This window comes from Ursus americanus, chromosome 10 (assembly GCF_024610735.1).
Source record: "Ursus americanus isolate L20-20 chromosome 10, mUrsAme1.1.p, whole genome shotgun sequence".
In the NCBI taxonomy this organism is placed as follows: domain Eukaryota; kingdom Metazoa; phylum Chordata; class Mammalia; order Carnivora; family Ursidae; genus Ursus; species Ursus americanus.
The window spans coordinates 69,884,894-69,912,530 of record NC_142136.1 but is presented as its reverse complement, the minus strand read 5'-3'; the positions used below and the strand labels follow the sequence as shown (position 1 = coordinate 69,912,530).

General features: G+C 41.0%; 1 protein-coding gene across 2 annotated transcripts in view; it reads left to right on the top strand.

Annotated features, from left to right (window-relative positions):
* The window catches only part of MTUS2 (microtubule associated scaffold protein 2), a 555,967-nt gene that overhangs the window by 230,932 nt on the left and 297,398 nt on the right, over window positions 1-27,637 (top strand). The window contains exon 5 of one of the 2 annotated variants that reach the window (XM_045797034.2): window positions 8,508-8,702. In XM_045797034.2, coding sequence (XP_045652990.2) covers window positions 8,508-8,702 — 195 coding nt within the window. Of the gene's footprint in view, window positions 1-8,504; window positions 8,703-27,637 lie in introns of both variants that reach the window. The other variant, XM_045797033.2, reaches the window with a different exon arrangement.

The window sequence follows — 27,637 nt, the reverse complement described above, 5'->3', positions numbered from 1 at the left end:
AATGGCCCAAGAGTGTAAAAACGTGCAGATGGGACTGACTGGGACCACAGCATCCGGTATTAGATGACGATTTGAAGTTTGTCTAATTGTGGGACGCTTGGGTTGCATCCTTTTCAGGAACGTCTCTGTTACGGGTTGAAAAGCAGGGGCTCTCCACAAGCTCTGTCATGTGTGACGGCTATGGATCCATCTGTGAAGTACACGGATTCCCACTGCTGTTCATCAGGTGATCCTAAAGGGCTCCACAAGTAGCCAGTGTGTCTGGGAGAAGAGCGATGTCCTCTAGTACTGTGACATCAGAGAAGGGACTGAGGACAGGGAGGCCACCCCTTTCTGCAGGTGGGCTATGCCATAGGGCCCAGGTTTGGTCCATCCTGTAGCAAGAAGTGCAGGCTACCTATGCTGAGTTTGTGGAATGCTACTTTCATAACCAGCCTAAGGCATATGGGGGGCCTTGGTATGGAGGGTCACAGGTTCAGGGCAGAAAAGAGCTTTACTTTTCAGGGGAGATCAGTATGTGCCGAGTCATTGCCACTCTAATATTGTATATTGCAGGGCCAGGGAGGTCAGTTTCTTAGACCAGAAACCCATGAGCAACTTAAAATCATCGTTGGTGGTCTAGAAACTCCAGAAGGCCTGAGAAAGGTTGCTAAAGCCTCTGCAGTTAAGAGTGTCTCTGAGGGCGCTAATGGAAGTATGTATTGATTGCAAGTTGGGACAGATTCTAGAGTCTTTTGTTGGAGGGGATCCCATGAAAGGTGAGCCACTTTGCAAGTAACAGCATAAATGGGCTTAAGTAAAATTTGCAGAGGAAGAATACTTTGCCTCCCAAACCCAAAGGAGTTAAAAGACCCCCGGCTTCTTTTAATATTTTGGATGTTGAGAGAATCGCTAGCTGTTTCTTGACAGTATCAGGGATGGAGTACCCCACACTTTATCAAATAATTTGTAGGAATTTAATTAAGGTGGCAGGGCCTTGCACACAGTGCTAGGCAGTGGCCCATCCCTTTTTTATGAGTGTCTTTGTATTTATATGTCCTGAATGAGTGTGTGATATAAACGTCCTCAGAGGAAGATGTCGTCATTGTAACGTCAGACCTGTGCTCCTGGAGAAAGGTGGATCCAGGTAAGATCTAGCCTACAAGGACTGTGTGCGATGGCAAGGCTGTGGACGTACTCCAGGGGCAGCTGCTCTGTAAAGGTGTGTTGCATCCCTTCAGAAGTGAAGGAAAACTGTGACTGAAGGACTAAGAATGGACCAGCGTGGCTTGTTAAATAAGCAGCAGGGGTCTCTTGTAATGGGTTTCAGTTGTTGCAGGCCTTGCTTTAATTTACAGTGAGTCCTATTAACTGCTCTCACTGGCATTACCGTCTATAGGGTCCCATTTTGTCAAGCCAAGGTTTTTATGTGTCAAAACTGGAATTTTCTCTAAACTTATTAATCACAGAGTGTTTGTGCCTACTATAGTATATTTTAGGGTAATGGATGCTCTGACTCTGGGAAATTGAGACAAAACAATAATTCTCATGGCTAAGATGAAGCATATCTATATTTCCTTTATTTCTCATTCAGTGACTCCCTTAAGATTATAGAATATTACAAGGGATATATTATCTAAATTTAATGAGATCCCCAGGCATAGCTATAGTTTGAGCCCCAGTATTGATTAAAGTCATAAAGGTTTGCCAATTAGTACATTTAAGGAGATGTTAAGATTAATTCAGAATCTACGTTATAGAGGTACCAAAGCCAGTGCCCTTGTATCTTTTGGTGTATAAATTCTTTTAGTGAATTTTTGATTTCCAATTGGGTCCAACTGTAGACCTCTGTTTCAGTTTTTTGTTTATTCTGCCAAATTCGGGCTTCTTCCCTTCTCCTTCCTCCACCCCCGTATTCCTTTTTTTCCCTTGTTGTTTTTACTGAGAGTTCTCTCTACTCCCCTTATGTGTGTAGATTTCCCCCGGAGAGCTTCCCATCAGTATCATCAGGGTTGAGGGCCTCTCCCATGACAGTATTACTTTAACAAACTTAAGGACCCCAGGCTTAAGGAGGATTTGCGTTAACCCCTTTTGCTGTGCTACAGAGATGCCATGGGTGTTTTTCTCTCTAACCCTGAGAATCAGGATTTTTGTGGGGACAGAGGCATAGGCAGCAGCAGCAACAGAGGTATTTAAGGGGCCTGCGGAGTCATTCGCTTTTAGGACTGCAGACCTCAGCACTTCACATACTGCTTTTTCTCTTTTTTTGTATGTGCTTTTTCCTCTGATGACAGCTTCTTCATGACTGATCACCCAGTGGGCCTGTATGCGGCAAGAGGTAGTCTTTCCCCTGAGCCTGGCATCAGTTACAGCTGCATTCTAAGACATGCAGATAGGTGCAGGCTAAGATACAAGACCCAAAGCCACACTAAAGACTCCACCCCAGTCGCATTCCCGTCTCCAGCGTGGGTCAGGCTAATCTGACAGAGGCTCCGTAGGACTCACGAATGCAAAGCAGAGCGGCACAGCTCAAAGCATGAGCTGGCCACCAAGCAGCAGCTCCAAGTGCGTGCTTTCTTGCTTTCCTGTTTTTTGTTTTTTGTTTTTTTAAGATTTATTTATCTATTTTAGAGAGAGAGAAAGAGCACAGGAGCAGGAGGGGCAGAGAGAGAGGGAAAGAGAAACTCAAGCAGATTCTGTACACAGCCCAGAACCCAACATGGAACTCCATCTCATGACCCTGAGATCACGACCTGAGCCAATACCAGGAGTTGGATGCTTAACCAGTTGCGCCACCCAGGTGCCCCAGTGTGTGTTTTCTATCAGGTAGCAGAGTCAGCTAGCAAGCAAAACATGAAGATAGGCTCTCGGTGGTAGGGGTCCCTGTCTCAGCATCCTGGTCATACCACCTGTTGTTGTGGTCACCTGAAGAGATAGGGTGGCCCTCCACCCAAAGTTTGGTTTGGATGTCAGTACCGATGATACCATATACAAAGCAGTTTATGAGGGAGTTTATTACTCACATGACTGAAGTGTCTGGGGGGAGCAGAGCCGGCCTCTCAAACAGGTCTGAAATGACTTGAGAGAGCAAGGGAAGGACACTGACTCAACTTACTTTATTGTTGTCGGGGTGGGGGGTGGGGGTTGGAATTCCCGCAGACCTGAGAAGGGGCTTGTGTAGTTTGACTTGCCTGCCGGCACCAAAGGAGGCAGTACTGGGCTTTCTTACCAGTTTTCCCAGATCTGGGGCAGAACAGGGGTGGGCAGTATAAAAAGGGGTGTGGGGTTTGAAACCTGATAGCTGTTAGTAGTCAAACATAAACACAAAAAGGGAGTCCAACCCCTTACTACAGTTCCTAAATATTTTATTTTGTTGATGCTACTGTAAATGAAATTTTATTAATTTCATTTTTGGTTTAGTTATTGCAAGTATATAGAAATACAATTGATTTTTGTGTATTGAACTCATTTATTGTTAAGTTTTTAGTAGATTTCATAGGGTTTTCTATATACAAGATTGTGTGATCTACAGATAAAGTTTTGCTTCTTGTTTCCAATCTGTGTGCCTTTTAATTTTCTTACCCAATTGTCCTGACTAGAACCTTCCATAAAATATCGCGTAGAAGTGATGAGAGCAGACATCCTTGCCTTGTTCTTGATCTATGGGGGAAACATTCAGTCTTTTTCCAGTGAGTATGATGTTAGCTATGGATTTTTTTCCCCAATCCCCTTATCAAGTCGAGGACATTTTTCTATTATTCCTAGTTTGTTAAGTGTTTTATCATGAAATGCTCTTGGAAGTTGTCAAGTGATTTTTCTGCATCTATTGAGATGGTCATGTGGTTTTTCTTTGTTCTATTCATATGGCATAGTACATTGATTTCCATGTTAAACCAATCTTTCATTCCAGGGGTAAATCTCACTTGGTTATGGTATGTAATACTTTTTATATGTGGCTGATTTCAGTTTGCTATATGTTGATGAGAACTTTGCATCTGTAAGAGTTTTCTTTTTTTCGTGATATTTTTTGTCTGGTTTGGTTATCAAGTAACACTAGCCTCATAGAATGAGTTTGAAAGTGTTTCTCTCCCCCCCGCCCCCCCCCCCCCCCCCCCCGGGCAACTCCCCAACCCTTCCTGGAATGGTTTGTGAAGAACTGGTATAAATTCTTTAAATGCTTGTTAGAATTCTCTATTGACCTATTGACGACATTTGGGTCTGGGCTTTTCTTTGTAGGAAGGTTTTGGATTACCAATTCAATTTCTTTTAAGTATATTCAGATTTTCTATTTCTTTCTTGTTTTTCCTTCGTGTTTTTCAGGAACATGTTCATTTCACTAGGTTATCTGTAATACTCCCTTACGATTCTTTTTAGTTTTGTAAGATTAGTAGTGATGCCCTCTCTTTCATTCCTCATTTAACAAATTGAGTCTTATTTCCTTTTTTCTTGGGCAGTGTAACTAAAGGTTTGTCAACTTTGTTGCTCTTTCTAAAAACCAAATTTGACTTGTTGACTTTCTCTTTTACTTTTCCATTTTGTATATATTTATTACCATTCTAGTATTTATTATTTCCTTCCTTCTACTTATGTTTAGTTTGTTGTTCTTTCTTCAGTATCTTTAGATGGAAGATTACTTTATTGATGTGACAGCTTTCTTCTTTTTTAAGAAGAGTGCCTCAGTGATTTTTGTTCTTATGGCCTATCTCTACCTTTGGGCAAATCTCTTAGTTATGACTCTGCTGGGGGGTGTGGCAGGGACAGTGGTCTGCTCCTTTAGGAGTGGTAATCCTGATTTACAGGTGGCTGCTAGGCAGGGGAGTAGTGTCTGTTCTTCTCCGTTTACCTCTTCTGATATTGAACTTCTAGCCTACAAGTTAGCCAGGGAAACAGTGATTAGGGCCCCAGTATTTTTGGCCTGCTGTGCCTAGGGTACAGCCTTGGTCCTCTTGCTTGGGGCTGGGCAAAGGAAGGGTCCCCTGACCTCTTGGCCTCTTGCTTGCATGTAATTTAGTCCCTACAACGTGGACTTGGGGGGAGGGCATAGGGATGGGAAATGGTGGTGGCCTGCCTCTCCCAGTGGGATATGGTAGTTCTGGACCAGTGGGAGAGGAATCCTGTTGCCTTGGTCCCAGCCACCCTGAGTAGAGCTTTCATCATGCTGAGATGGACAGGGTTGCAGAGGAGGAAAGGAGTGGGTCAGGCTCAAGTGCCATCCAGTCTGACTGTTCTTACTGGGATATAGTAGATTTTCATATATAAAGATTTCTTTATTTGCTGTATGCTCTTAGAACAATTTCTAGAAACTTTAAATGATTGTTGTTTTTTAAAATAATTTTTACTAATTATGGTTGTTTCACTGGAGAAGGTGTCCATGAAGCTCCTTGTGCCACTATCATGGACGATGTCTCTCTTATGTGCCCGTTCAGTTTTGTTTAATGTCATTGTTTGTTTATTGAGGACTTATTGTGCACTTTGATATGTTATTTCCATCAAAGTCTGTATTCTTGAATAGTCCAAGGACACTACGTACTTTAAAAAATATATTCTTCTGACATGCTGCACTTGAGAAATAGTAAAGAGTGCACATTTTTATAAATAAATTCCTTTTATGAGAAACGAAGATTAAATTAAGGCACATTCAGTCAAAGCGGCTGAATGTAATGCTGAAGAGCGCCTTTCCCAGGCTGATATGGCATGTTCTGTTGATGCTTTCACCCCATAGTATGCTCCCTGCACTATCTGAATGAGAATCACGGAGGTGCTTGTTTAGAAAGCAGAGTTTAGAACCCCATTACAACCCAGTTCTCATGCAGGAGAAACCAGTGGAGGTATTCAACTCACACAGCAGGCTCTGTTAATGTTGTGCAAGCTTGGCTGCTGCAGACTTCAGCTAACCCTGAGTGAATAATTTGTCAAAACCACTGTGCCAGGCACTGATGGTTTCCAAAGAATGAGACCTGTTCTTCCAAACTCTGAAGGTATGTGAACTGTTTGTGAGATGTATTTGGTAGAAGGGGAGACCACTGGGTAGTAACTTGATGTATGGATTACATTAAATTTAGAAAAGTTATGTATACAGAGAGTTGGGGTAAGACATACTCCTACAAGTAGCCTACACACACGCACACACACATACTCTCACAATATGTGCCTTTATTAAAAGGGAAAGATGGACTAAGGGAAAGTGAAAGCCCAGAACTCACTTAGAGACCTATGTCATGTCTACTTGGGATCCTGTGTTGTTGAGTTCCCTCTCTGCATGTTCACACTACCTTTCTACTGAAGACATGAACAATCATTAAATATAGGTAAGGGTAGAATATGATAAATTCCTCTTTGAACATTTTCAGTGCCTTTATTGTCTTATGTCATGATTTAATAAACTTAGTTTTCATTTTTTAAGATATTTATTTGTTTTAGAGAGAGAGAGTGCATGCGTGCAAGTGCCTGAGCGGGGGGAGGGGTAGAGGGAGAGGGAAATAATCTTAAGCAGATTTCACATTGAGGATGGGGCCCTATGCAGAGCTTGATCCCATGACCTGATCATGACCTGAGCCAAAATCAAGAGTTGGACGGTCAACTGACTGAGCCACCTAGGAGTGTCTAGTTTTCATTCTTAAATGAATATTAAATGTTTATTACATGCTAAGGTGTTCTGTTAGGAATTCTGACCTTTTCTTCATTCTGAAATATGGGTTTGTTTTCTAGAAAAAAACATTTATTCATATTCTTCTCACTTGATTTTGTCCAATCTTAAATCACTTATTGATTAACTGGGTTGGGAAAGAGGTTATACTCTGTCTATAACTGAAATTAGTATCAAAACATGATGGGTTTAATGTATACTTATTATTGAAATTATATCTGATTTTTTAGCAACTGTCTTACTGTTTTACAGACATTATCCAAAATTGTGTTGGTGTAAATTTATTGTGAAAATTTATCTGATCTATGGGGACACTTTCATTTTTCTGGGGATATCATCTCCGAGTATTCAAAATGATAGAACAGCAATTGAAGGCATTGACCTGACATTTAGTTGCTGATACAGAAGGGCCGTTACTACTTATTAAACAGTGACTATTTCTCATGATATTTGAACATTTTTTCCCAAGCAGAAGGACAGAACTGAATTGGGAATATTGCAGCCCCAGACGCCCGTTCTCTCTTCCCCCTGCACTCACCTGATTCCTACTCCTCCTAGTCCTGACCCAGAAATCAGGAAACCGTAGTTGTGCATATTCTGCTTTCATCTGATGTACAATTGGCTACAGCCTCACTCGGAGGGGAGCTCCTAGTAGAGGAAGAGGCACCATTGGACCAGATTGGCATCTATTGGTTCTCCACAGATTTCCATACTTAGATTTATTTCTAGTGTAGATTCTCCATTGATTTTTAGACATCAGTTTCTTTAAATAAATGTTCATTAGTCTACAACCTGGTTAATCTTTCAGTAGATAATAAAGAGTGAGAAACTTTGCTGAAGGATCTGTATATAAGCACTCACAGTAAATATGGCAGGTGAAAGTTGATAAATGGCTTGACTAGGGATTATACAGAACATTAGGACGTTTGGCCTTTTCTCCTTTTAAGGAATATTCAAGAGCATTTGTGCATGATAACATCCTGATTCTATCTGGTATCGAAAGACTTATAGTGTGGAGGTGATCACTGCAGTGGCCATGAACAGAGCCTGGTTCACAATATCATCATGCTGAGATGGTAGATTTATAGCATGATGTTTTATTATTTCAAAATTAGCTGGCTTTGTATATATCTGGAAACTAATTTTGAAGTTTAGTTTATTTTTTGAATTTTAGTTTAACATAAAACCAGATCATGGAGAAAGAAAAAAAAAACCCTAGTGTTAATTGGAGCATCTATAAAGTTCTGTTACAAGCAATAATATTTATATTAAACCTTTGAGGCCAGTTTTATCAGCCCCAGTCCTTCCATGGGAGGAAACTGTGGTTCTAAAGTGTCGGGTCAAGTGCCCGAGGTTACATAGCTAGTAAATGACAGAGACTGGATTTCAACCTGGCCAGCTCCACAGTTTGTGCTCACCTCATTCCTACCACCAACAGAATGTTAGCAAACGGTTCTTTGTACATGCTCCCACGAATTACCACATACCATTTAAAATTGCTGATGAATATTTGCCACAAGCGCTCTTTGCATGTCAGATTTTAAGGTGAATGTAATTTCACAATTCTAGGGCAACGTGCAACAGTAAGTGTTCCTTCCATTCAGCTTCCTAAGCCCTCTTTACCTTTATTTATGGTCATGTAATAGGGCTAGTTTGTCCGTTCTTGTCTCATCTGCCTGCTGCCTCTCCTATTTGCGTTCTCTGAAGCTCCCAGGCCTCAGCGAGGGGCTTTTCTCATAAAGATGTGTTTATGCTACAGCACACCCCGCAAGATTAACTGTGGCCTGTTTATGAGAGAGCTAGGCTGATATTCGAGTATTCTCTATCTTGTTGTCAACCGATTTTTTTTTTTTTTTGGTTTGGTTTTTGTTCATCATAGCAGATTTAAAGAAAGCCTCGGGTTCAAATGCTGCAAAATCCAATCTACCAAAATCTGGACTTCGTCCTCCCGGATACTCGCGTCTCCCGGCAGCCAAGCTGGCGGCCTTTGGCTTCGTGCGGAGCTCCAGCGTGTCCTCGGTCTCCAGCACCCAGTCCGCGGACAGCGCGCAGCCCGAGCAGAGCCGGCTGGCCAACCGTAAGTGGGCGGGGCCGGCGCGCGCAGCTCCCCGCGGGATGCGCCCCTCGGGCCACGCTGGGGCGGGTGGATCAGCATGCGTGTGTAATCGGTTCATTTCTTTGTGTATGAAAGATTTGATTTGACTACGTTAATCTACCATTGTTAGGACTTTAGATAAGAGTCTACTGAGGAAAAAAAGGCTGTTTGGCCCTATCATTTTTCAGTTATGAGGAGTTAAGGTGCCAGAAAAAGACTTTAAAATATAGGAAATGACTTATCCAGGGACTGATTCCAGGAGCCCTTTGCTCCATGGATTCTATGTAAGAAGTCAAAGAAAGATCCAAAACAGGTGTTACCTGAAACATGTATTAAATAGTGGTGGTGAGAAACCTTTTAGTCACCTGGGATTACCTGTAATGCCTTCATTTTCGTGGAACACTTGGCTGGATTTCTAAAAGTTAACCAAATGATGTTGAAAATATAAAAAAAGCACAGCTGAACCTCTTCAGCTCTGTGCCCAGAAAGGTCCCCATTAGCTGAATGATGCTACTTGTAGGGCCGGTTCGTGAGACTGGTGTTGTCAGCTATATTTTATAAAGTCTGAATTAACAGTCTCAGAGTAAGTCACAACTAGCCATTGTTCCTAAAGAAGATCTGGAGGCTGCCCTATTCAGCTGAGCCTTTGATGACCAAGGCCTGTCAACTCAGCCATCTCAGCCTGTCAACTTCAAAGTCATTGTTATTGGATCCGAAGCCATGACATCTCAGATGTTGGTTAGCAAGAACTTGCCTGAAGGCCAGGAAAGTCTTAGAGGTTCTTATGTATTCTTATGAGGGTTGTTTGGGGGGGACTATAGTAGTTGAATCAGGCTGAAGTAGTAAGGGAAAGAGACAGAGAGCAAGGTGGGGTGGGGGGTGGAGTTTGAGAATGAGATTGATTCATATTATTTTTTAAAATTTCCTTTCTCTGAGCTTGCTCTTGGTCCTTTCAGGGGTTTATGGAGTCGATGTGCGGCGCATTTGCGCTTTTACAGTTCTAAATGCTGGTCTACCTAGTTATTCTTAAAGTCGTACATGACATTTTCCTTCATCTTGATGTGTTTGTAAGCAGTTTCTGAGAGATTTTTGCTCACTTAGTTTCCTAAAGGTGCTGCATCTCTGAACTGCTTTCACACAGGATTCATATTAGGAATACCATTGTCATTATGGAGTCCATCATGGCACAGTAAATGTCTCAAAGTCTGAAATGTGAATATAATAAAGAACTATTTGCAAATGTGGAACTCCTATTTGTAGATATGTGTGTGCATATTGACAGTGTGAAGATTTTTAAATATAGGAGCAACTATTTGTCATCGCTTTTAGTAGTAAAATTCCCAGTGGCATGTTTCTCTTTCAGAGGGAGCATGAGTGATAAGAAATCTCACATGGTATGTATCTTTCCAAGGAAGATGCTAAAGCCTTGATTTCTTAAAAAAAAAAAAAATTACAAGATGACTTGAGCTTTGTTCCCATGGCAGCAGCTTTTACTGAAGGAGAGCTGACAGGTGTGGACAGAATCATTCCAGGGGTGCTTAGGGTATTTCTTCTCACCTCTGCTTCAAAGGACACTAGAGAGGGACACCCTGAGCACCCAGAGAGACAATAGCTATAATATGCCAGGGAAAATAACTCCTACTATAAAGAATTCATATTAAAAGTAATATGTATTCACACCAAAAACTATAAGATACCTAGGAGCCAACCTAACCAAAGAGGTAAAAGGTCTGTACTCTGAAAACTATAGAACACTTATGAAAGAAATTGGAGAGGACATAAAGAAATGGAAAAAGCATTCCATGCTCAGGGATTGGAAGAGCAAACATTGTTAAAATGTCTATACTACCCAAAGCAATCTACACTTTTAACACAATCCCTATCAAAATACTACCAGAATATTTCACAGAGCTAGAAAAACAATCCTAAAATTTGTATGAACCACAAAAGACCCCAAATAGCCAAAGCAATCTTGAGAAAGAAAAGCAGGGGTGCTTGGGTGGCTCAGTCAGTTAATTTTGGCTCAGTTTTAGTTGATTTCGGCTCAGGTCATCATCTCAGGCTTGTGGGATCGAGGCCCATGTCGGGCTCTGTGTTCAGTGCAGGGTCTGTTTCTCTCCTTCTCTCTCTGCCCCTCCCCCTGCTCATGCTCTCTCTCTCTCAAATAAATAAATCTTAAAAAAAAAAAAAAAAAGGCAAGGCTGGAGGCATCACGATTCCAGACTTCAAGCAACATTACAAAGCAGTACTTATCAAGATGGTATGGTACTGGCACAAAAATAGACACAGAGATCAATGGAACAGAATAGAAAACCCAGAAATAGACCCACACCTATATGGTCAACTAATCTTTGACAAAGCAGAAAAGAATATCCAATGGAAAAAAAAAAAGACAGTCTCTTCAACAAATGGTGTTGGGAAAACTGGACAGCTACATGTAGAAGCATGAAACTGGACCACTTTCTTACACCATACACAAAAATAAATTCAAAATGGTTAAAAGACTTAACTGTGAGACAGGACTCCATCAAAATCCTAGAGGAGGCAACAACCTTTTCGACCTCGGCCATAACAAGTTCTTACTAGACATGTCTCTGGAGGCAAGAGAAACAAAAGCAAAAATGAAGTGTTGGGACTTCATCAAGAAAAAAAGCTTCTTCACAGCAAAGGAAACAATCAACAAAACTAAAAGGCAACCTACAGAATGAGAGAAAATATTTGCAAATGACATATCTGATAAAGGGCTAGTATCCAAAATCTATAAAGTAAACTTATCAAACTCAACACCCAAAAAACAAATAATCCAGTTAAGAAATGGGCAGAAGACATGAATAGACAGTTTTTCAAAGAAAACATCCAGATGGCTAACAGACACATGAAAAGATGCTCAACATCACTTACCATCAGGAAAATACAAATCAAAACCACAACGAGATACCACCACACACCTGTAAGAATGGCTAAAATTAGGAATGTAAGAAATAACAGGTGTTGGTGAGGATGTGGAGAAAAGGGAGCCCTCTTGCACTGTTGGTGGGAATGAAAACTGGTGCAGCCCCTCTGGAGAACAGTATGGAGGTTCCCCAAAAAGTTAAAAATAGTTACCCTATGACCCAGAAATTGCACTACTAGGTATTTACCCAAAGGATACAGAAATACAGATTTGAAGGGATGAATGCACCTTGATGTTTATGACAGCATTAGCAACAATAACCAAACAATGGAGAGAGCCCAAATGTCTATCAATTGATGAATGGATAAAGAAGATGTGGTATACTCGTGCACATGTGCGCACACACACACACACACACACACACACACACGGATATTAGCCATCAAAAGAATGAAATCTTGCCATTTGCAAAACATGGATGGAGCTAGTGTGTATTACGTGAAGTGAAGTAAGTCAGTCAGAGAAAGACAAACACCATACGCTTTCATTCATATGTGGAATTTAAGAAACAAAATGGATGAACATATGGGAGGGGGGAAAAGGGAGAGAGGGAAACAAACTGAGGGTCCCTGGAGGGAGGTGGGGGATGGGCATTAAGGAGGGCCCTTGTGATGAGCACTGAGTGTTGTATGTAAGTGATGAATTACTGAATTCTACTCCAGAAACCAGTATTGCACTATATGTTAACTAACTAGAATTTAAATAAAAATTTGAAAAGAAAAAAAATAAAGGGTAATATGTATTCAGAATTCTGTTCTATTTTTTTAAAAAGCAATATTTCGAATTGACTTGAAATTATTTGCCACCTAACTATATGTAAAATTTGTACTTCACCAGTAGACCGTGGAAAACCTTCTCACTTATTTGAATTGTTACCATTAACACTTTGCTTATACTTGTTATTAGATTTAATGTCAAAAACATTTTTATTTCTGTTCTTTAGTGGAGGGATAATGCTTTGATGACAAGGATTAAGTAAAATATGAAGCCTTTGAAAGGGCTAAAAGTCCTTAGATCAAACCCTAGGAGCAAAGCTTTGTTGGTTTAGCTCATCAAAACAGCTAGCATGATACCAGAGTTGGTTCCTTTTTCCTTCTTGGAACATGGCCTTTCTTCAAGCAGTGCATGCACATAGGATTCAGTTTAGGAACACCACCCTAATTAGGAATTACAATGTGGCACAGTAGATGTCTCAAAATTTGAAGCATGAGTATAATAAGGAACTCTTTGGAAGTGTGCAGCTCATATTTTTAGGTACTCGTGTACCTATAAATAGTCCAAACAGTGTCCACAGTGACCAAACCATGCTATATTTAGGATGCTTTTCAGTGATTCATTAGGAACTTGGTTTTTCCTGGGTGACTTTGGCTTAACTACAACTCTCTCTGGTTTTCCTGGGTCTTGAGGGGCAGGTGACATTGAGCATGGAGAGGGGAGACCTCTGGGCCCCCCTGAACCTGGGTCTTGGCTGTTGGGTGTAGAATCGGCCCTCCACCTTGGGTGAAGGAAGGTAGTAGAGTGATTGGGGAAGTAGGGATGCAGCTGGGGAGGTGGACGGAGAGGCTGATGTTGTATAAATGATCAAGGCACAAGGGTGTATGTGCCCACAGCCTTAAAAATGATACAAAGCTGGATAGACATTCCTGGGTTGAGGTGGAGGGTTAATTTCTGATTAGGGTGATTGGGGAGTTTCTCAGAGGGGCTGTATTTGGGGAAGCGGAGATGGGCTCTGAGAGATCTTTTGTAGGGGAGCTGTTGGTGCATCCAGAAAACCTCCTGATTTGAGGGCTTGCCATTTCTGGTGCAGCCTGCCAGTCCATCTTCTGTATGCTGAGACCAACATGTTGGAGCTACCCAAGGTTTGTTCTCAAGATGTGTCTCTTCCAGTTCTTCAGGCTTCCCCTTGCTCATCTTATCAATACTTTCGGCTCTCGGTGCTTTGGACACACTACCAACTCCATATCTGCAGCCCCAACCTCTCTCTAGAACTACTCACCCCCACTTCACATGACGTCAGACATCTCCAGCAGGCAGACCCAAGTTGCCTCAAACTGAACATTTCCCCCAAATGAATCTTTGTTATCTTTTACAAACCAGCACCTCCTCTCACTGTTACTCTGTTAATAATATCTGTGATCTGGCTACTGAGGCTGGAAATTTTAGGATCAGCATTGTCTCTCACCTTCTTTTTGCCTTCCTTTCCATTCAGTGATCAAATCTGGTCAGTTCTCACTCTCTCATGAGTCTGTCCTCATTCTTCTCCTCATCTTAGCTTAAATCTGTAGCATCTCTCACCTAACCATTCCTCATACATCATCATGCTGTAATTTGTAAGACACTTGGTCCTAGATCATTTTCCCTTTCAGCCTGTTTTGATCGCTCCATGGTGCCCCTGTGCTTGCTTCTGTTCCTTGTTAGATGTTCCAGGTACTCTGCATGACCTGCTCTGTTCCCTTCTCACCTCTCCCACATACCATCCCCTCATACCCTTAACTGGCCAACCAGAATTATTCACTTTTTTCTCTGAGGGCCTTGTGCTTTCCTGCCATTGTGGTCTTAGTGTAAACCATCTCCCGAATGCTCTCCCTCTTCCCCCAACCAAATTTCTCTATAGATTCTGCCATTTTCAAGTGCAATTCAAATGCCACGTCCTCTAAAAAAATCTTCCTTCATCTGTGAACCCAAAGCGGTCTTTTCTCCTGGGAACTCCTAGGGTTCCTTGCTTGCATCCCTTCTGTGGATTATCACATGCTGTTTCATTGTACTTACTTGTTTCTCTGCCCTGTCTCTCCTATGGATTGTAAGCTCTTCGAGGATAAGGCTATGTCTTTTAATAATTTTAGTATCTCTCATGCTACCTGGCCTTTACAGTAAGAGAGTTTCAAGAGAAATTCTTTCCCAATAGAAATTTTCTTACATTTTTCTCTTATATAGGTGTATGGTAAAAGAGAGAGCCCTGAGAGTAACTTGAGCAGCTTTCAGAAGTATTTTGTAGTAGGAACTTATTTTCACTTTTTCAAGACTTCCACAGGTCTTGATAGTTGGTGGAGTTCATCATCATTGTGGTTTTCTTAGTTTTCTAGAATCTCTAAAATGTTGCTTCTCTTGACTGTGGTATACCTATAGGTATTTTGTACGACTCAAAGACTAGAAAAGATAATAGGTCATTTAAAGTATGATTATATTCAGAGATAAATCATCATGTAGACTGACCTGATAGTCTCACAGATATCTAATAACATGTGTATCTCCTTGCATGTAATTAGCCACTTTCAAAGAATTGGCCTAAAATCCTACCATTGAGGCTTTTCATGAGAGAATTTCAGAATCTTCAAAATTAGATCTCTCAATTGGAGAGATTAGCCATTTTCATTAAGTTCTAGAGTTTTATTTCTAATTTTAATACTTAAAAAAGTAGATGTTCCTTTAATTATCTAATAGGGTTTGCGTTCTGGGGATAATAATCTGAAATGGAAAATCACTAGCCCTTTTAGAAGGTTAATCAATGAAAATAAGGGTTAATATGAAAGCTTTTTGTAATGTTAACTTCAGCATTCATGCTCATGAATACCATAAAATACATTTACATAAATAATACATTTGATTTTCTGTATCTGACATGAATTTAAGTAAGTTCACAGTTGCCAAGAAGTATTATTAATAACTCTTACCAAAACACCCGTTAATCTATCTCATGTTCCATTGGCAAAGAGGGAGTCATTTTTTATTCATGGAAAAAGGAACCTAAAGGGACCTGTGAGGTCAGATTTGAGAGAAGCTCTTGTGTATTTGAGATTAAGCCTTATTGACATTGTACATTCCATTTCAAAACACTCTGGATAATGATCATGTCCACCCAGAGATGGGATTAGAATGTGAATGTCTCTTGGTGTTTGTTTGTTTGTTTTGTTTGTTTTGGTTTGGTTTTTTTAGTTGACCATTTTTGGTTGAAAGTAAGATAAACTGAAATTTGGGGGATGATAGGTAGGTAGGATTATGGTAGGGGGATTATGGTAGAAACAATGTCTTGTTGAACTGCCTCATTTTTCTTTGCTGTCTGGTTTCGTGACTATCAGACTGTCCACTTCCTCTCCCCAGTCCAGCCGTCTTTCAGCATCTGTTGTGGGGTAAGCACAGAGCTCAATGCTGCAGCTATTGTGATCAGGACACCGAGCTCTCACTCTTGCAAAGTTAGAATCCAGTGGGGAGACAGGAGTGTGAAAATAAATCCATGTAGGGAACTGTGAGTCTGGGTATGGCTGAAGATTGCACAACATTTGGTAGGTGGGGAAGGGAAGGAGATATATGAAGAGGGGAGCACCTGACCCTCCTGAGTTGGGGGTGAGGAAAGTCCTCACATCCTTCAGATCCTGAAGATCCTGGCTGTCTCAGCACCACTGCGTTGTATCTTCAGACCTAATTATTCCACATTTTAAGTAACAACGGTGTTCTGGCTTTGCTGCAAAATAATCAGACACTGCCTCCTACCCCCAAAAAAGATGAAAAAAATAAGTAAATTTTTTATGATCCTTGAAGCTGGATGATGGAACTAAGAGGGTTTATTGTACTATTTACTTTACTTTTTTTTGTATGTTTGAAAATTTCCATAAAAGATGATTAAAATCCCATCTTCCCTCAGTATTGGCTTTCATTTCTTAAGAGACCATATAGCATCGTGATGAAGGATGTGGTCTCTGGAGGTAGGTTGCCTGGGTTTTCATCCTGCCTCTGCCATTTGCTAGCTCTGTGACTTTGGGCAAGTTACTTAATCTCTCTGTGGCTCTGTTTTCTCATTGTAAAATAAGAATAAATAAAAATAAGTGTAACAAAACACTGTAGGGTTGGGAATATTAAATGGAATTAATGAATGCAAAGTGCTCAGAAAAGAACCTGGCATAATCAAAGTGACAGTGGTTCAACGCCATTTCCATTCATTGGCCATGTGCATAAAGTTCTATGTGGAGAAGGATTTTAAAAGCTCAGTTGGAAAAATGACTGTGTCTGGCATGGGGTAAGGAAAGTGGTAATGATAATATATAAGTCAGGGAGATGATGTCTATTTCATTTCTAAATTTTTATACTCCCCTCTGTCAGGTATGGTGAATATCTCTCTGAACACTAAGATGAAACATCTATCATTTATGCAACATGAAGGTGGCAGTTCTAGAAGCTGGTTTTCATGGGGTCTCTTTTGGGCTATAAGCTTCAGGCTGTTTGGAAATTTATAAAATATAGGCAAGGAAAGTCATGTTTTGTTTTCTTTATGTAAAAGGGTTCTGCCATGCCCTTAGCATGTTATCGTTTGAGGAAATACCTTCAGTTGGGTTCCCTTTAAGTGAAGCATACTTATGCAAGGTGACTAAGACACAGCACATTAATCGAAGCTGATGGCATTTAGAACCTCTGCTCGAAATAGAAACTGAGAGTTGGATCTGATTTTATTTCTGTGCCTTTCTAATGTCTGTAAGAAAAAGTGGGAGCATTCGATTTTGTAGTGTGTAAAGAGCTCCATGCAGCTTCAGCTTCTCATTTTGCTAGAGTCTAATTTCCATTGTGCTAAGGTTTTACTTTGTCAGATATCTCAATCCGGTGTAGGTGGGTGGGCAAGAGAGAAGAGTGAGAACAAAAACCAAAATAAGCTTCTGATTTTCTCTGGAAATGAGGAAGTCAAACACATGTCACTGATGGATTTAAATATCTATTTCCCTGGAATCTGTAATTATGTAATTTAAAGTATTCTTATAAGGAAAAAATAGAATCATTTTCACTGAATCTTGCTGTTAATTTTCCAGATTCTTCCCACACATTCAGTTCTTTTTATTCTTTTTTTTGCTTCCTTTGCACTCATTTACACAGGAGGACATAGCTCTGAGTTCTATGCAACATTGCCTGTAAGTGAAAATATTTTCTTTACTGCTTAAGTAGCACCTAGTTTTACCACCTAGACTCAGATATGTGGGTAACCCTGTTAGAAATGACATTGTCCCTCAAAAGTTTATAAGTGCCATCGTCTAGCATGTTCTAGTTTATTCAAGATATTTAATGAAAAATGGATACTTTGAACTATGGAAAAGGGGTCAAGATAAATATGCCACACTTGCATGCATAATATACACCAAAAATCAGCACTTATGGTAATAGAATAATTTGGGGGGGGGCCAGTTAACCTCAGTGGACCCAGATTTTTATTATAAAGTTGGAAGAGATTGAATTAAACGAATTGACCACTTTTGGCTCTCAACAGCTAGGATCCTATGACTTCATTCTGTTAAAGTTATGGAACCATTTACGATTCTTAAGTGATGAATAATCAGAAGTGTATTTGAGAACAATTACTATGATAATTGTGAGCCAAGTCATTTGACAAGGGAGACTGGGGATGAGTGATCTTAGCACTGCCAAAATTAGGGATGCTTGCCTTCTGGCCAGACCTTACTCTTGTTATTTTTTCCTTCATATGAGATAGAAATTTCAAACCACTAACAAACAGCAGCTCAAAAGTTTTACTGCCCTGCTTTTTATCTATAAAATGCAGAGCTGTGAGGTTCTTGGAAGTCCCCTTCTTGCCCCTGCACTCTGCCTGTTGCTGGGCCTCTTGGTCAAGGGCTACAAGAGATGAGAAGAGTGGGGGCAGGTGTTTTCATACCTTTGATTGCTTTTAGCTTTCGCAGAAACGATTAAGTGAGAGGTAACATTCCATCACAACTTCACTAGGGACAGTGACAGAGAAGAAATAGTAAAAAGCAATCGAGCATAACTTTTAGACTCATATTTGCTTCTTACAGAAACTTTGCCAACAGTACACACTTTCTTATATTGCCGTAACACGCACAGGCTGTCTTCTGGAAAGGTTCGTAAAGATCCTTGTAATAATATCTTCCTCAAGGCGGTAGACAGGGGTCACAGATGGGTAAGTCCTTCTGTTTTCAGTGAGAAAGAGAATAAATTTCATGGTGTCAGTGGGTTCTCTGCTCCCATAACAGGCAGCAGTCGGGAGGAGAGTTAGTGGCAGCCTGAAACAGGGGTCAGCAGCAGGGATGGAAAGAAAGAGTCGAATGTGAGAGAGTCAGAACTGACAGGTCAAGAGCACCTGTGAGGGAAGGGTGGCTGGAAGGATGAGGATGAGGACACCACTTGCCGAATTGTGAGCTCTGGAGCGGGGTCTGAGGGGCTCTAGTCATGTCGAGGTCCCAGAAAAGCATTCATGTAAATTCATCCAGATTTAGAGACATATTGGACTGACATTAAGGACAGCAGCCCTGGAAAATAAGTAATACTGGGAGCCATGACCGTCCTCACTGGGGAGTGCGGTTAGGACAAGATAGGAAGAGGGAGGGATGTGACACGTGGAGCATGTGACCGTCCAGATCAGGAGCAAGAAACAGAAGCAGAGAAAGCATGGTCAGCGAGGAGGGAGGAACATCAGGAGAGCCCAGGGAGGAGAGACATTCATGGGGAGGAGATGGTCAGTCAGTGCAGTCTGTGATGCACAGATGGACCATCTCAACATGGAAAAGAGTAAGAACACAGATTTAGTGATTAAGAGTCACTGGGATCTTTGATGTTAGTTTGAATAAGACATATGAAGGCAGGAATCAGGTTACAAGGGGGAAAGACAGGCGAGGATGGAGAAAACAAGTGAATGTGAGGATGTTTGGTGGAGAAAAATGAAGACTCCGTAGAGGAGCAGAGAAAGTTGTTTTGTGTTTGGTTTCACCCCGCCCCCTTTTTTTCTAAAGCACAGATAAGAATGTTTATGATCCAAGGGGAAGGTTCTAGTGATGAAGAAGCCATTAAAGATAAAAGCAAGTGAGGATGATAGATGGAGCAATTCCTGGAGCAAACAGGAGGGAATAACATCAAATACAAGTTCAGAAAGATAGCCGTGAAGAGAGGAAGAAAGGGGTGAAGGATGAATGCAGAGAAATACTGGACAGGAGGAAAGAGCCCCGGGGAGTTCACATTAGGCAGCTTCATTTGTCTCAGGTAATTACAAAGTAGGGTTTTTGCAAAGAGCAAAAACATGGTGGACTTGGGATTTCATAAATTAGAAAGGCATGTAATGGTTACCAGGAGCAATAGAGTAGAACCAATAAGAAGTGGAGGGAGAATTGCGGGGCTGCATAAAGTCCAGCTGGAGGTTAGAGAACATGATTGTATACTGGAAACAATCTACAAGATTTTAGAACTGTCTACAGTGATGTGGTGGATCATACTTCTCTCCAATGTGTTGTCCCTGTTATTCTATAGGTTAGAGCAGTTCAAATTTGAGAGTGACTATATAATGATTCTCAGGAACTCTGAGTCATAGACTGATATTTAAATACAACTCCTTGGAAACAGAGATGCTGGTTGACAAGGGTTGTAGGGGGCCTCAAGCCCTCCCTGCGTCTCCCTTTCCCTGTCCAGTCTTGCTGTACCAACCCCTAAGAGATTCCATGGATGATGATCAGAAAGCACTGGTTTTATGGCAGATATGTGCAGTTGACTCAAGAACCAGAGACAAAATCCACTACCATGGTCAAAAGGGTACAGATTTCATCTAAAATTTAAAATCTTAATTATTATTGCCAAGAAAGGCATTTTCTTACTTGCACATTTGTAATAGGGTCCTCATATGTCTCTAGAACATCGCTGCCTAGTAGAACTTTCTATGATGATGACATGCTCAGTATCTGTGCTCCTTGTACAGTAGCTGCTTGTCATATGGGACTACTGTGCCATTGAAATATGGCTAATGTAACTGAGGAACTGACTTCTAAATTTTTTTAAATTTTAATGACTTTAAATAGCCATGTGGCTAGTGGCTATCCTATTGGACAGCACATCTCTATATTGTATATTCACTTTGGATTTTCTAAAAGATATAATAATATTTCTGATCCTGACATCTTTGAGATTTGTAATGACTAAAGAAGATCTCCTACTTGATCCCTTTAGTCTTGTATAGAAGTTAGGGCTGAGGAGACTTTTCTAAAACCGTGGATGCTACCTGTACCCCTGACTAATTGTTTCATAAATTCATACCACTGATCATAAGACTAGGTCATAGAAAATGGAATAAATCATACATAGTGATGGGGCTCAGAGTCATTATCTTAATGTACACAAATATCAGAGTATGTATAATTTAATATTTTGTATAAAATACCTTCATGGAATGTAAATGTATTAACTTAATCCCACTATATCTAGAAAGAGTTGGATAGGATCCAAACTAGAAGGAAAAAGGGGGGAGGGAAGATAAACATATTAGGTTAAAGGAAAACTGGAGGTGGAGGGGAAGGAAGGAAGGTGAGGAGAATGAGGTACAGATGGTAATATATCTGTGGTGGGGAGTAACCAAGAAGGGGGTACGGAGCTGTCAGTGCTCCATCAGCCTCTTCCTGGTTTTCCTGAAGACTTCTGCTTCCACCGCTCTTCCGCCCGGCCTCCCCCCCACGAGGTGGGGACACAGTGAGAGCTAACGCAAAGCTCAAGGTTTAGGCAGTGTTTTGGATCTCTTGAGATGCAGAAATTTGTATTTTCAAGTCAGGGAGATGCTGGACTAGTAATGAAATACTGTTCAGCTGGTCAGAAAAAATTCTTAAGTGGGTGCTTAAAGATAAAAAGAGAACTTCATTCCTATGAAATGCAGCTCTTACCCTGTGGAATTTTCTGGGCAGATAATAAGAACTATTAAATCACGTCAGGCACCTTGCATTGTACATTCTCCAACAAGAGCAGGCTGAATTGAAAATAAGACAAAATGCGAGAGAAACACGCAGTATAAATGAAGTATAGATTTTTATCTGCTAGCAAGTACCGAAAGCTAAAATGGAATATTGTAGACATTATTAAGAGTGTCTAGAGCCCATTAATGCTATTACTGCTGTTATTATGTGTCTGTTCAACCAGTAGACATCAAAATTTCTATCTGGTGGCTGCGATAACTTTTGGGTGCTAAGCTGTCATACTTTTTGAATGTTCTTACACAGTTGAATGTACATAGGTTTTATATGAGGCCGTTTTGGTTCCTTTGGTGATTTCAGTAAAATAGATTCACCAGCCGGGGTTTGAATGTTATTCCCCAGTGTATGCACTTGTGAATTTCACATCGGCATTGAAAGTTCCTTTCTGACTGTGTTATGTAAGGATGATTTTGACCAGGCTGCATGCCTACCAGCCACACGCTTCAGGGTAACCAATAACCAGAGCCATAAGACCACATATTGTTCTTTGTTTTCTTATCAAAAATCACACACACACACACACACACACACACACACACACATGCACGAAATGCAAACTGGTTGGAATGTTGGAAAGATTGTTTGTATACACTGAAGATGATGTATCTTCGGTGCCTTTTTATCTAATCTATCTTTCATAAATACATATGAAAATTTATTTCATTGTGGTTTTCTCGTCCCCTTTAATTAGCGAGATAGTGACATGCACAGAGACCCGAATGGGTAGCTGGGGACATGGGGCCCTAACCTCAGCTCTCTTACTAAGTAACTGTGTGGCCTTACAAGCCACTTCACTTGTTTGGGCCTCAGATTCTTCAATAAAATGAGGCATTTGTGCTTGGTCATACTTAACAGTCTCTCCAAATGATTCTAAAAAAAAAAGAAAAATGTCTCATAATGTTAAGCTGAACAACAGGATGTGTGTATTTATTCTCCTGAATGGTTGTGGGGCCATAACAGAATATGATACCAACCAGATCAAGCAAGCTTCATACCGTTGTTACGGAGTCATTACTGGTTTAATATATAGGTATCTGGGAATAACGTGCTCTTTCGACTTGGAGTACATCAAGGCATAAATAACATGTGAGCCAGCCTCCCATGAGTCTGCTTCCACACTTGGCTGGCTGACCCCCAGCATCTCTGCTGTGTGGGGTTTAGTTCAGATATTCACTTTTTAAGCAGTTCAACATTTTGGGCGGGTAACAGGGATATGTTGAGAATAATTAAATGCCCAAGATAGGATTAGATGCATTTACTATGTATTCTTTTTACACTAAATATATGCAATAAATTTAGATTATATGTGGTAGGTTTTGATATAAATGTCTAATTCTTCCTCCCTAAGGAACTGGTGAGAACCCTCTCCCAGTATAGCTAAGACATTGCAATGTTGGTTTCTTATATCAATGCCCCTAGTCTATGGTTTACTTACGTACATACTCAAAGTTGACTCAAAGCGAAGTGTTCTGTTGCAGTATTGTGACGGAGGGTTACTTCTCCAGTAAGTTCTGAAAAACCCCCTCTTCTTTTCCACATGAAAACATTTCTTTACTGTGTCCATGACATTTTCTCTAATTTGAGTGTTTTTTTCTTTTTCTGTGTATTAGAGTTTCTGTGGGCAAAGAATGAAATACTTTACAATCTTTTTCTTATGTAGCTTCTTAATATGGGTCTGAGGTAAAGATGGATGGATTTCTCTGACCGAAACGTGGATTCTGTGGCCACAGCATTTTGCATCTCCCTGCTGCCACTCAGGGGGACTTCTGGTTAAGCATGCTCTTCCCTGGCCTGAGCAGGCACAGGGCCCCGTCACTCCAGCCACCTGTGTGTGACAGTGGAGGGCCACCAGCAGCTCCAAGAGCAGAGGGGAGAGTCGCCCTGCTCTCCTCCACATCTGCGGGAAGCTGCCCTGGTGGTGTGCTGAGGAGACGGGGGCTAAGTATTAGCAGATGCTGGTGCCCCTCCCCTACACACTTTCCCGGTTTTTAGGATTGGCTACAAAAAATGTGACAGCACTAATACAGGGATCCTCACTCATATTCTTGTATGTGTAGTTATATCGGTGTGTTTGCAAATGGACATAACTGTGTATGCTTACACCCTCACTACGGGTTTGCCAAAATCCCCAGCGAAGGCTCCCCACCCTTGCCTCTTGCCCTGGCCACATGTAAGTCTGACAGGAAAACGACTACCCCAGAATCTCTACCACAGCCACTGTGACAGAAATCTGAGGCTCAAATCTTTTTTCTAGCACTCTTTATTAGAAACCGTGTGTGGCAGGGAGTTGACACCACAGACAGCCTCAGCTGTCAACTGCCAACACCTATTTACTTTGACCCCTTTGATTAGAAAATGAAAAATGCCAGCACGTCTTGGGTGCTGGCGGCCCCAAGGTGGGCCTCTAAAGTTGGTGCTGACACAGGAGACTTCTGTTGCGACCAGTAAGTTTTGTTATTGAAGGGAAATGAGCCTGGATGGAGCCTGTCAGAAGGGTTTCACTGAATAGATATGCTAATTAAGCCAGAGGTCAAGGAGCAGTGTATCAAGCAGTTGCTATTAGGTTGTGTCTAACAGTGGCTCTGAAAGCACATGAGAAATATTCCATCTCTATTTTTTATTACAGTCGAGGAAAGATGTGCTCAGTGGCTAGAGACTGGTTACTTTTGCAGGAAATGTATGTTCCTGTTGGATAGTCCTTCATATCCTTTGGGCACCTTTGTACACAGCAGCACCAGCTCCCTTCCCAGCATGTCCTCTGCTGCCTCTTCCTTGTTTACCATCACAGAAGCCCAGAATGTCCACACTAGCACTTTAGGTATCATCCAGGTGATCACAGTCACTCCTCAGAGGAGGAGATGGATGTTGGGAGAAGAGAGATGACTTTTATCACCATCCCAGGGTGAGTTAGTCATGGGCCCAGCGCTGGAACTTAGCTCTGAAGTCCTCATCCCATGATGCACACCAGGGCAAAAGGCACTAAATGTTGCTCTGGGATCTGGAGAAAGGTACACTTGGTCCAGGTGTAGCTTGAGCCTAGGATCAGGAGATTCCATCACTGAGGTCCTACAACAGGAATTGGCAATGACTAGAATCTACCTTTCCCATGATGTTCCCATTGCCAAGTACAAACAGGAAGCTGAGTGCAGCTGCCCCCAGTGCATGGGGTCCATTGGTAGTGTGTATGTACTGGTGAGGTTCCCTGGGAGTAACTCTCAGTCGCCAGTGAAGGTGGTAGTATCAGTGTTGTGTGCTGAGTACAGAAACTGGGGGGCTCTGTGCTCCACAAAGACTTCTAGGAAGGCAGCGAGGTGGAATGAACGATGACTAGTTTAGGAGAACATGGATCTAGGTGTGGACCTGGGCTGTCCCCTTGGACAAACCACATGATCTCTGTGGGAGCCCAGTGTCCTGCCTGTAAAGTGAGAGGTGGGATCATGGTTTCTGAAATGCCTCATGGGTTCTGTGTCTCTGGTCCCAAGACCCAGAGCAGAAGGTTCTCATGCCCCTAGAACATGAGTTTGTTCCTTTGCACATTTTCATTCAAGAGCTGTAAGGAAAGACTTTGATGTTTCCAGTACATTTCCCTTTATCACATTGGAAGGACATACAAGTTGTGTTGTCTCTGTACAGTACTGTCAGTAAAAATTAATAATTACAGAGCTAATGTTGCATTTTCCTATGTAAGAAAATCTAAGTTCTTTTGGTAATATTGCTGAAAGGATAAAGTCCTGAGTCTCCGTATATGAATATATAGTAGGCCACTTTAACTGAGGAAAAAACAGCTCAGAAGCTAACTTTAAAAAATCTATATAGTGGTAGGATTATATTGATAGTTTTCTTTCTTGCCGTATCTCATATGTATTTCATAAAAAAAGGTGTGGGGGAAAATAGTCTACTATATACTGTGACATAATTAGAGATGTTAATGTTACAAGTCTTGAATTCCAGAAACACGTATGACAAGAAGTTTTCATATATCCTTTTTTGTGGTCTCTTGAAAAATACATCTTTTGTCACAGTAACTTTAATACTTTATTTCTGGGACGCCTGGGTGGCTCAGTTGGTTGGGCGTCTATCTTCGGCTCAGGTTGTGGTCCTGGGATGGAGCCCTGCATCAGGCTCGCTGCTCAGCGGGAAGCCTGCTTCTCCCTCTGCCTGCCACTCCCCATGCTTATTCTCTCTCTCTCTCACAAATAAGTAAGTAAAATCTTTTAAAAAACTAAAAAATAAAACTTAATTTCCTTAAGTTTTATACACTTACATGCTTGACATGTAGAAATTATATTATGATCTTGTTAATGTAAAAAGTTAACTAAAATCTGTAGGAAAATCAGAAACAGAAAGAAATTTCCTTATTTCTAATTCAGTGTTCTTTCCCCGAGAGCCCTTACTTGCCTCTGTGACTGATGACAGACCAGTGTCTGATACCGTAAAGTACCCTCGGGCTTGCCACTGTGGTGTGTTGTCTAGTTTTTAAGCGTATGGTTGTGTAAAATTTTATCCAAAATATCCGTCTATAGTTACAGCCCCAAAAGATGAAACAAGTTCATAAAGATATGCAGTTAGCAAATATCAGAAAAGGGCCAGATCATTCCTATGAAGATTAAGAATGAGGCAAGGAAATCTACCATTGCCACTGTTGCTTTCTATTGTTTTTAAAATGTTGTCCAAAGCCAATTAGTCAAGGAAAAGGCACATGCTGTAAATACTGCAAAGGAGGAGACAAACAATCATTTTGATGATAATAATCCTGTTCATGGAAAATCAAAGGAACTGAAAAATTTTCAGAACTAATGAGTAAAGAGGCCAGTTGCAGCATTCAGGGTAAAAAAACAATAGCATTTCTCTGTAACCGCCAAAAGTATAAGGTGGAAAAAAGAGCCATGAATTATGGTAACAAAGAGACAAAAATCCAAAAAGTAAACTAAACAATCAGTAGGATATGTGAAGGAAACTGTACAACTGTACTGAGGAATAGAAAAGAAGATTTGAATAAATGGAGGTGCATGTCTTGTTCCTGGATGGGAAAACTTTGTACTGTCGGGAGATTGTGGAAACTTTGCCCCTCTGTTAACCTAAGGGTTGTGTTAACCACAGTGGCAATGATAATTTGCAGTGGGACTGAACAAAAGCGTTCTAATACTCATCTCGGAGAAAAAGTGCACCAACATTACCAGAGAATATTTAAAACTGAAAAGTTATGAAGAGGTACTTGCCCTTCCAGTTTAAAAGGTTTTGAAAGTGAGGCGCCTGGGTGGCTCAGTCAGTTAAGAGTCCGACTCTTCATTTCGACTCAGGTCATGATCTCAGGGTCACGAGATCGATTGAGCCCTCTGCACCCCGTGATTCTCTCCCTCTCGCTCTGCCCCTCCCCTGCTTGCATGCGCTTGCTCTCTCTCTAAATTAAATAGATAGATAGATAGATAGATAGATAGATAGATAGATAGATGATAGATAAAATCTTTAGAATGTTTTGAAAGAGGGGCCCCTGGGTGGCCCAGGTCATGATCCCAGGGTCCTGGGATGGAGCCCTGCATTGGGCTCCCTGCTCAGTGGGAAGTCTGCTTCTCCCTCTCCCTCTGCTGCTCCCCCTTCTTATACTTTCTCTCTCTGTCAGATAAATAAAATCTTTAAAAATTTTTTAAAAATGTTTTTAAAGGTTTGGAATTATTAAAACATAAACAGTCATCTCAGTGGAATGGGATAGCAGATCCAGAAATAAACCCAGGTCATTCAGTTAATCAGTCTCTTCAGTTGCGTGTGGCAGATATAGAGTATCTATCCCCATTTTATATGTTCTATATTTAGTATGGAAAAGGCAGATTTTTGGATAAGTAGAATTGGGAAAAAAAAGTTAGCTTTCTATCCTATCATATCACAACAAATAACTTCAAGATGAATCCTAAGTGTAAACATGAAGAGAGCACTGGAAGAGAATATAGGTGAACGCTTGTGTAATCCCAAGGTGGAGAAAGTTCTTTCCAATCGTGGCACCAAAAGCAGAAGACATATAGGAAAAGATTAAAAGAACATTCAGTTACTTCAATCTGTATAAAAAAAGAGAGTTATTTTCAATTTTTTAGTCCAAATAAAAGAACCTCTGTAGATGATAAAAAAAATATGATGAGGCAAGCAATAAAGTGGAAAACACTTGTAACTATTGTGAACAATGATTATTATCCCTAATATTTGTAGAACTCTTGTAAGTTAGTCATAAATAAATAAATAAA